Source organism: Centroberyx gerrardi, chromosome 12 (genome assembly GCF_048128805.1).
Source record: "Centroberyx gerrardi isolate f3 chromosome 12, fCenGer3.hap1.cur.20231027, whole genome shotgun sequence".
In the NCBI taxonomy this organism is placed as follows: domain Eukaryota; kingdom Metazoa; phylum Chordata; class Actinopteri; order Beryciformes; family Berycidae; genus Centroberyx; species Centroberyx gerrardi.
The window spans coordinates 14,672,449-14,683,339 of NC_136008.1; the positions used below are offsets into that span (position 1 = coordinate 14,672,449).

The 10,891-nt window shown below is 43.1% G+C and overlaps 1 protein-coding gene across 1 annotated transcript; it reads left to right on the forward strand.

Annotated features, from left to right (window-relative positions):
* Positions 1-3,984: 3,984 nt before the first annotated feature.
* LOC139925449 (transcriptional repressor scratch 1-like) lies at positions 3,985-10,347 on the forward strand. Its single transcript, XM_071916831.1, has 2 exons — positions 3,985-4,099; positions 9,620-10,347. Exons 1-2 carry the CDS (start codon positions 3,985-3,987, stop codon positions 10,345-10,347), a joined length of 843 nt encoding a protein of 280 aa, XP_071772932.1.
* The last annotated feature ends 544 nt before the right edge of the window (positions 10,348-10,891 follow it).

Sequence of the window (10,891 nt, forward strand, 5' to 3'; positions counted from 1 at the left end):
GTCTCCAGGTGACGGAACTCATCTGCTCTTCCCTGATTAAGGACAACAGATGGACTGGTAGCAACTTACACACACACACACACACACACACACACACACACATGCACACACACACACACACACACACACACACACACACACACTGTGATTGTCTACTGGAATAACACAGTGCTTTTAGGGTCATGATTTATCATCAAACACCTTGCACACACGCACAGGGCTTGTGACCTGTAATCAATACTTAATGTACATACAGTGAAAACATATCAATCATACAACCCTTACCTTGAACCTCCCTCACACATACATGTGGCTCTCTTGGACCATGGATGTCAGTGCGTTCAGCTCAAATGACCCAGATGCCTCATCGTCACCCAGCTTTTCATCATCATTGTCAAGCAGCCAGGCAAACTCTCGCTCGCCTCGTCCTTCTGCAGCTCATCATGCTGCCGCTCTACAGTGTCTCCAATGTCCTCCTCCATCTGTTTGACTGACGGAGATTATATGTTTTTTCATTCGTCTTATTTAACTAACAAGGCCCAATGAGATTAAAAAAATAGCTTTTTTTCAGGAGAGACATGGCCAAAAAGTGACTTGACTAATATAAAAATCGCTGTTCCTGTGACAAAATGAGTTAGATATGACAATGACATGTTATAAATATCAAAAAACCTAAATAATTGTTGTTAATATTACTGATTATTCTCCTGAGAAATAGTCACACACACACGCACATGCACGCACACACACACACACACACACACACACACACGCAATCTCATTATAAAAGTTCTTGGCAACATAATAGTTCTTGGCAATATGATATTCAAGATAAGTTTAAATAAATAAATAATGAAAGAAATCGTGACATGTCATAAATAAATATATATATTGGTCATTCTTGTGATTTCGACAAGTTGAAGACTCCTTTAACTTGCTCCTACTACTTGAAAACAGTGAATTCAGTGAATTAGGCTGCATGATAGGAGCTGCAACAGTGACTCTACTCACCCTGGACGCTCCTCTTTTGACATTCCTGCTGAATCAAATGAACATTATGTGCTGTGTGGCTTAAAAATACATGAAACAGCCTCTTTAGTATCAAGCTAACTGCTTCACGATGGGCAACTTTGGAAGACATTGGTTTACAGTTAGCTATTAGCTGATCCTTCTCCAGCATGACTGACTCCATTCATTGTCAATGGCTATAGTGCACAAAAATCAATTGCTTGAAACTGCAGCCAGTGAAGCCATTTCTGTAAAATTCAACCAATTATTCAGCCGTCTAACTGTGATGGATAAAGCGGACAGATGTACTTATTTCACTGTATGTGCCACACCTTGCAAAACTGAAATAGCCTAAATAAATGCATAGACAAATAAATAATGTAAATTAAATTGATTGGCTATTTATGAATGAAATCAGTTTGACAATTTCATTAATTATTTATAGATTTATTTAGTCCAAATAATTCCCCCTTGGTATCCAACCTCTCACAGGTTCTGAGTCATTAAGTTCAGGCAGTGATACAGCTGTAACTCCAGCAGGGTTTTGCAGCACCACACCCACTTGGCAACAAAAAGCTCTGATACCAGTGTTGATCCCACAGACTCCCACATTACTGTACAGAATACTTGATCTTTAAGTGGTCAGTGTCTAGATCTGAGTCATCCATTAAACTTGCTCTAACCTTTATAGCAGAAGTTCAACAACTTTTCCCACCCAGGAACCTGAGTGAATGTGTCTTATGGGCCCCAGCCTCATTAAAACATGGCTGTACTCATTTTATTATGTGGGGACACTAGACTCAGGATAATTAAAACATATTAACACTCTTGCAATATTAGGGCTCAAACTGAGTAAGTGTGGTTCCTCAGCTTCAGACCCAGGCTCATAAAAACATGTGGGGGCCCTGCCAGTCCAGAACTAGTTTTAGGTCCCATTCTGCAGTTTAGGAAACAGTGTGTTTGAATTGGACCACAATGTTTTCAATAGGAAAATAGTCCATGACATTCAAACTTTGAAAAATAGTTTTTTAAGAGAATTGTTGGAGTACCCTGATGAAGGTGCTGAAATGTGCTGGTTTGGCATTTTATGTATAGGCCTAAGTCATGTGTGGGCCTCACTTTTTATACTTTTACATATCAGAAGTATATATATATTTTTAAATAATTTCTATTATTTGGCTTGCTGATATTTTGAGATTGAGAAAGAGAGAGAGAAAGTGAGAGAAAGACGTGGGAGAGACAGTGAGTGAGCTATAGAAAGAGAGAGAAAGTTTGTACAGCAGAGATTGTGTTGACATTAACAGCAGGCTAGTGAATCATAAACCTCAGTTTTTATCTCATATTTTTTTGTTGTGATTTGTTACATAATATCGTCAGAGAGTAGACAAGGGGCCTCTTGCTGTGAAACTTGTCAGTGAACCCAGTGTGACCCTGCGAGCTGAGAGATATTACTCTACTTCCATATTAGCCAACAGTCATTGTAAAACACTCCATTTGGTCTACACCCATTTGCCTTCGGGGCCATATTAATGATAATTACGAGGCTCTTAGCATGCTAGTTAATATTCCTCATAAAATCCATGTCATCATATAAAAAGCAAAGACGGAATCTGCTAAACCAGGCGATAAAAAGACGGGGGAAAAAGTAGAAGAAAAAAATGCAGCCCCCCGAAAATCGTGAGAATGGGACATTATTTAAAATTCATGTTACAAGCTGCGATAGCTGAATCAAATCGATGAGTGCTCGGAAAAAAAAACAACATAACAATAATTTCCATTCTTATCTCCCCAAAACATGGCGCCTCGCCTTACACACAAAAAATGAAGAGAAAGGGAGAAAGGAGGGAGGGAGAAAGAGGGAGAATGAAAGACAGAGAAAAAGAGGGGGGGTGATAACAGCTTCAATAAATCATCCGGGCCAGTCGCCGCTCCCCGGGGATGTGGGATGGATTAAATTAAGCACTCCCTCTACCCCTGTGTCTATCCATCCTTCCACCCACCACCCCCCTCCCTCACCCTCTCTCTCTCTCTCTCTCTCTCTCTCTCTTTCACTGCGCCGTATAAATGCCAACAGCTGATCGCGAGACGGCACACTCACGGGAACACCTCACAGAAGCTGCAGCACGAGAAAGAGAGAGAGAGGGAAGAGAGAGAGAGAGACAGAGAGGGATACAGAAAGAGAGAGAGAGAGAGAGATCCTGTTGATCGATTCGGCCACGGGGAATCTTATTGTGGTTTACTACTGACGCGAGTAGTCGTTATTAACAGGAATTAAGGACGGTGTCTCGCGGCACTGTTGATAAACAAGGAAGGACAAGGTGTCCGACATTTTTGAAAAGCTTCCCAAATACATCCTTTCTTTTTCCTCTGTCTTTCTTCGCATCCCTCCCTCGTCTTCCTCTTCCTCCTCCTTCTCTTCTTCTGCTTCTTCTTCTGAGAAAGAGGCCAAGATCCGCCGCGCGCGCTGCGGGGTGCCTTCCTCCGCCTTTTTACTGCACGAGCCTCTGTCCCCGGTCTGCCGTCTGCCCGCGAGCAGAGAGAGAGAGAGAGAGAGCGCGAGGGACCCCCGCAGGGAGCTGTCCGGTGCTGAAGTTGCATTTCTCTCTCTGCACGAGGACTACGCCGAGAAGAGAAATATAACAGACTCGGGTCGGTTGAACATCAACTGATTTTAACGGATTAACTCACAACTCGCTCTTCCTTCATCCTGAAGCCTCCTGAAGAAACAGACAATCTTCCCCACTTGGCTTTCTTGGTGTGTAACGGACGAATTACCACGCTGGCCAGGCCGTCGGCATTTGGAGGTGTTTGTGAGTGTGTCTCGGTGTGTTTGTGAGTGTGTGTGTGTGTGTGTGTGTGTGTGTGTGTGTGTGTGTGTGAGTGAGTGAGTGAGTGAGTGAGTGAGTGAGTGAGTGAGTGAGTGTGTGTGTGTGTGTGTGTGTGTGTGTGTCACGGGGCAGTAACAGTTGCAGCACCATGCCAAGGTCTTTCCTGGTGAAGAAGGTAAAACTCGATGATTTCTCCACCGGGGCGGATCTGGAGAATGCCTACCGGCCCAGGACAGACCTCAGCCTGCGGCTCCACGACAAAGGTAGGCTGCCTGCAAGAAGCCTGTTGACCAGGACCGCTAATGACCCGTTAACAGGAGTCCTAAACTACATGTTCAACTCAACAGCGGGCGATTTGACCAAATCTAAACAAGGCGGATGACAGGCAGGTTGCCTAAAAATGTTGCCCCCCCCCCCCCTCCCCCCCGTTTCCACATCTTTGGAAGTGGATGTACTGTTTTGTCCTAACAAGAGGGATTCCCTTTACTGTACCTTTCCCCTCAAATCGCCCCCCTGGGGTTGACACATCGGTGCAGCCTAACGAAAAATAACTCTAGTATTCCCGTGGGGACTTATAGTGTGTCTGTAGTACTCAATAGTGATCTTGGTACTTAATTGTAAGCTATATAGTATTTTATCTCCTATGGTATCACTATAATATTCTTATAATACCTCTATTTCAGGAGGGATATATTATACAGTTTGCTGAGATGTTTGTATAGTATCCTTCTAAAACTTATTAGAGGATTATTATATTTATGGTAGTTGAGTAGTGAGTAGGAGGGGAGGTAGGCTAGATATACTGTAACTCTATCCACAGTGACTACAGAACAAAGATAGAGAGGCTCATGGGTACTAAATGCTTTATAGCCAGTGACAGTGCATTACAAAATATTAAAATTGTCCTACATAGCTGCAACAAATTGGTGCAGATTAGTGTAGATTTTAAGAATAAACCTAATGGGCCTATAGGTAAACACTTGAGGACTGTGCACACACACACACACACACACACACACACACACACACACACACACACACACACACACACTACATAAAACCTCCTTCTACCACTTAAACTGCCAATCTCAGTGAACAATACACTCTGTTCCTGTGAGTATTACCACAACACCACTCTAACACTTCAATTACCTGGAGGAGGCTAAACCACACTTGATTTGACCTGGGAGGCTGCAGGACTTCGGTTACACAGCCACTAAAACGGAAAGGTCACTTGAGAAATCAGCTAAATCAAGCGCGTCGCATGTTTAATCGATTTTGGATCATATAGTCAGCAGGGATTTTTTCCCCTCCAGGCAAGCTAAGGTTAAAGGAGATAAAATCAGGACAATGGTGATATCTGTCTAGAAAGACCTCGTGGTTTTGGGGAACGACTGAAGGTAAAGTGACAATGGTTCCTTATTTGCCCTTGTCCCGTGTTTATGTGGACATGCTTTTGCTGTAAATCAGAGGTTACACGACTGGGCAAGAGATTTTATGGAGCACTCAATGGACGCAACAGAGTGAGCTTGTTATAAAAAATGCTGACAATGTTGCTTCACAAATAACCTAGGCGTCCTGTTAGTGCTATATTATATCACTCCCCTGAAAATAATGTCCACTAACCGTATTTACATGTATCCTATACAGTAGAGGTGCAGTGCAATATAACTAGGATTTGGTTGTCCTTTAATTAAGTAACAGTACTCTATGCCAGCGTCATGGTTTACTTATAAATTACCTAAGTGGGCCAAAACACACATACACAATTAACCCAATCGCTAACACTACAGCCTACCGTTTTATTCTGCTTGGGGATTTTGTCTTTGCCAAGTGTGCCTGTCCGTTTTTGCAGTGTTGGCAGATTTCTGCACGATGATGTCTCGCCCAGACATAAGGTCTGTTAGCTGTCGATACATTCCTTCACATTTGTGCCTAAAAATAGGCGACATAATATCCTGTCACACAAAAAGACACACGAGGATCAGGATCCACTTTCTTCAACAAGCGTGTCTCCACTTTTGCTACGTTTGCATCTTAATTTACATGGATGGAGCCATGGATGACTTGGCATAACTGTTGAATATAAGTTATGTTGTATTTAAAAAAGAGGCATTCTTATTGAGGCTAACATTTTGCGCCTAAAGGGCTCGTTGCTTTGGACTTGTGGCATAACTGTTGAACATCAGTTATATTTTATAAGCTTTATCTGTGCTTTTATAGGCGTATGCCGGTGAACTCCTGCATTTTTAAAAGCGACATGTGATTCAATATTCTGCCCTATATGCTGCTCTGAAGCGGTGAACTTCCCCACACCCTACAAGTGTGTGCGTCACGTTTTGCACGAAAAACACAGAGATGCCTTTGCTATGTAAATGAAGCCACCGCGTCGCTTCCACCCCAATGTCATTGACACGTTGTTACACATCACCATGCGTATTCCGTGCGCCTCTTGTCTGCGTCCCTCCCCTCGTAATGAATAGGCTGCTGGTTGTGTATTTATAATGCCGAGGTTAACAAGCCCTGCTCGGCTTGACACGCGATATGCCACCTCAGCAGCATGATGCAAACACGCTGCCTGTCCTGCCCGCCTTTGTTTCCATCTCTGACATTTGATGGTAACAGCCTAATGCGGCTCCTACATACAGTTTTTACCCACAATGCGAACAGCACAGCACGTTAGGAACAAGTTTCTGGCTGAATGAACCGGCGTTTGGAATAATTTATCTCCCACCCGTGTTCTGTGCGTTGCGTGTGATGGGACTGTGTATTCAGATGGGACGCAGTAGCAGATATAGAAGTAGCTGTTACCGCAGATAGTCAGATATGTGGTGTCACAGGGAACATGTTGCTTCTGCTTCTCCACTCTTAAATCCCCCCGGAGACTGGATGAATAATAATAGGAACTCCTTACAGGAGAATACCACTGAATTTGAGCCAAAGCTACAGGTCCAGACTACTTTCAATACAATGAATCAATTATGGAAATGTGTTTTATTAAATATATATAATATTCAACATAATTGAATATTAATATAATTGAATATTAAAAGGATGTCATATCTAAGGATGTCATATCTAATTTATCACAAAATAAATGAGACTGATTACTCCACCATGATCAAATCAATTGCAGTTTCTGTTTACATTATGAAATTATTGAACTGACAATGAATCGACCTCAGCGGTGGCTACAGTTTAAGGCATATTGCTCCAATATCCCAGGATAGAGTTCAGTCTGTATTAATGAACACTGCGGATATTACCACCTACTCTCTTAAAAACGATGTGTCATTTTAACACATCTGTGCGTCTTATTTGGGACAGCATCCATCTGTCTTACTTTTCAACACAAGATGTGTTAATAGCAACATATGCTGTGTTAAAATGTGTTGTCATTAACATATGTTGTGTTGAAAAGTAACACAAATGTGTGCTGTCGCAAAGAAGACACGGATGTGTTAAAAATGACACATCCTTTTATAACCACACACAAGGGAAAACAGTTTGTCCAAACCCCCTAATCTATACTGTCACACTGTGTGCAGCTTCAAAGGCAATGGGTTACAAAGCTTGTGTGTGTGTGTGTGTGTGTGTGTGTGTGTGTGTATGTGACAGCATATACAGTATGTTGTATTAGGCTTTTTAATTACTTCCAATAGTGTCTTTCCCTTGCATAGATAAACAAAACAAACGGTAAATAACCTGGAAAGAACCTGTTATTTTTCGACTGACAGTGTCTAAACATCATATTTTGGTATTTTTGTTTTCCTGTCATGATGTTAGCTATGTTGACTTTTACATATTTACATATTTATATCTCCCTTGTTGGCACATGGTAAAATGGTAAGAATTATCATTTTTTGCGATATTTGCATGCATTAAGAGAGAGTGGAAGCATCGCCTGTGAGTTAGCTACAGCCCACAATTATCCAGACTGCTTGTGTGTATCTATATTGCCTCAGAATGGGTTTCAGTAGCTTTATTTTTGCCCATAAGGCTTGCTGTGTGAGTCTTTAACCCCCTGCTCAGTGAAAAACCCACCATACTGGCAACTGCACTGCCTAAGCCTCTGTAGCAGCCAGGCTAAACCCTGTCATTGTGCTGAAATGCCACAGTCCTGCACTGCACAGGATCTGTCCGTGGTGCTGATGCTCACTTTCAAATGCTAAATCAGCGTGCTCAAAGCCAGGGTCAGCCCACATGCATTTTATCTTTCACAGAGGAAGTATTTTCACTGCAACCTTTGGGGTTGAGAGAAACCTGGCCAAGATAGACCTTCTTTGACACTCCACCACTGGTCACAGGTGTGAGAGACCCAGCTGTTCGGTGTTACAATGTGCCAGTTCAGTTCTACTTCACAACATCTGAGAAAAAAGAACAGGTTGTAGTGGCTGCTGCAGTACTAATGGAGGGTAGATCCCATGCCTCCCGCTGTAGCACTTATGCAGGGTAAATGCAGGGAAATGGACTTCTGCCATGGTTGCTACTGTAGTAATGCAGTAGATACAGGATGAGGGACTTCGACCATGACTACTGCTGTATTCTGTGTCCTTTTGCACCTGACAGGTAGCAGCTAGGTAAAGTTTGTATTAGTATGTGGGGAGTGAGAAAAGGGCCATAATGCCCAGCACGTCTCAAAATGTCATGATGCCTTTATTTAAAGGACACTGTGTATACCCACAGATGATCTTGCGGTTAATATCTCCTGGCTCTGGAACTGCATGTCCCCTTGCTGGCCTGGGATCAAATCCTACAGGAGCCCTCTGTTTCACCTAGTATGCAGCCCTCTTTGCTTTTCTGGTGTTTCAATAAAAAAGGAAAATACTTCTGGAGTGGCTTCTGACAGCGGCATCATGCAAACAATGCTGCCTGTCATGTTGGCCTTTGCTTCCATCCAGAGCACTTGGTGATAACAGCTTAATGCCGTTTCTACATAACAGCATAACATGTTAGGAACAAGTTACTGGGTGAATGAACCAGCTGCTTGGAATAATTTATATTGCACCCATGTTCTCTGTGTTGTGTGTTGTGGAAAATGTATTCAAGTGGGACGTAGAAGCAGAAGTTACACTGGTGTGTATTATATCACTAATGCTGTAATGCTCATTTGTTGTTTGAATTGTACTATATGACTATATCATAGTCCCTTTCCATCATTCTAAACTACATACAGCTAAATACAATACAATACAAATACCATACAGCTAAGTGTTTTGCTTAGTTTGCAGTGTTTTATACCACCCACATAGTTCAGGGCCTATCTAGTTATCTAATTCCCTCAATGTAAATTTCATACTCTGTCCTGTGTCGCCCCTAAACTGAAGCCCTATAATTACTGTCTCTTTGAAGAAAGAAATCCTTGAGAAAAGTGGACGATCCACCTGTGCTAAAACACTCAGTTCTCCTCTGTTCTTCCTCTCCAGCTGGCTACATCAGTCTAATGCTGGTAATCTAAACTACATAGGTCACATAAGTAATCTGTTGTGTTGTTTCTCACCTTCTCAAATCAATCAGTCAACAATCAGTCAATCAATAATCAACCAACCACTGAGCATCGATCATTTTACTGTATGATAGTTATACTCTTCCTAAATGCCCTTGCATTCTTTACCATCCAGTTAAATCAAGGCTTAATCAGGGACAATATAGTGTTTTAGTCTATTTCTGCATCCTTCTAATATCCAATCCATTGTTCAATGTAAATGTGCTTTAGTATATTGCTGTAACCACATATTTTAGTGTTCAATAGCCTAACACTGTTGTGTTTTTTTCCCCTACAGCTGGTTACATCAGTGACTACATCAGCCCGAGTGTGTACGATGGTGAGAGTGACAGCGGGATCAAGGTGCCCTCCCCCGACCCCCTCTACGATGGTCTCCATAGCGACTACGGGGCACCTGACTCTGAGTCCCCCGACAGCCCCGGGTCGGAAATCACTGACGGTTACATCAACGGAGACGCTGCGGTGAGCGAGGGTTACACAGTCGATGCCTTTTTCATCACTGACGGACGCTCCAGGAGGAAAGCCCTCGGCAGCCCCAGGACCATCCAGAGGCATACCTGCAACGAGTGCGGCAAAACCTACGCCACGTCTTCCAACCTGAGCCGGCACAAACAGACACACCGCTCGCTGGACAGCAAGATGGCGAAGAAATGTCCGACCTGTGGGAAGGTGTACGTGTCCATGCCCGCCATGGCCATGCACCTGCTCACTCACGACCTCAAGCACAAGTGCGACGTGTGCGGGAAAGCGTTCAGCCGGCCGTGGCTTTTACAGGGCCACATGCGCTCCCACACGGGCGAGAAGCCATTCGGGTGCGCCCACTGCGGGAAGGCCTTCGCAGACCGCTCGAACCTGCGCGCTCACATGCAGACCCACTCGGCCTTCAAGCACTTCAAGTGTAAACGCTGCAACAAGACCTTCGCGCTCAAGAGTTACCTGAACAAGCACTACGAGTCTGCCTGCTTCAAAGGCCCCTTCTCCCCCCTTGGCCCCCTAGATGCATGACCCCCTGCATAGATTAACATTAAACAACAGATGAAACTGCAGACATAGATTACCATTATCCTTACAGACTGAACTGCAGACACGAACAATCTATTTTTGGTCAAACTATGACCTTACTCTCCCTCTTACCCTCTCTCACTTTCCCCCCACCTCGCTTTCCCTTGGAGCCTATTCATGACGATGAAGACGATGAAGATAGCACAATTTTTCTCCTTGAGATTTGCCCACTTAAGGATTTAACTGATCTACGCATGCACTTCCTCAAAAAAAAAACAAAAAAAACTCCACCTCCTCTTCCTCTATCTATTCTGGATAGAAACAATAATAATGACACGGCTTCCTTCTGGCGTCAGATACAATATGACAACATATATTTTGAGACACTGATGATGATGATGATGATGATGATGACGATGAAGACAATAGTAAGCCTATAGCTACTGGGTTCCTTCCTGCACTGAAACGCAGTGAAAGAGTTTTTCCTTCAGATTTTTTTTTTTGGGGAATAATAGTAATAATAATAGTAATAATAATGATAATAATA

What these genes read in the sequence shown, in the direction of transcription:
- LOC139925449 (XM_071916831.1), top strand. Translation starts at nt 3,985, where the DNA reads ATGCCAAGGTCTTTCCTGGTGAAGAAGGTAAAACTCGATGATTTCTCC. An exon ending in CCTGCGGCTCCACGACAAAG is followed by an intron (nt 4,100 to 9,619) that starts GTAGGCTGCCTG and finishes TTTCCCCTACAG; the next exon opens with CTGGTTACATCAGTGACTAC.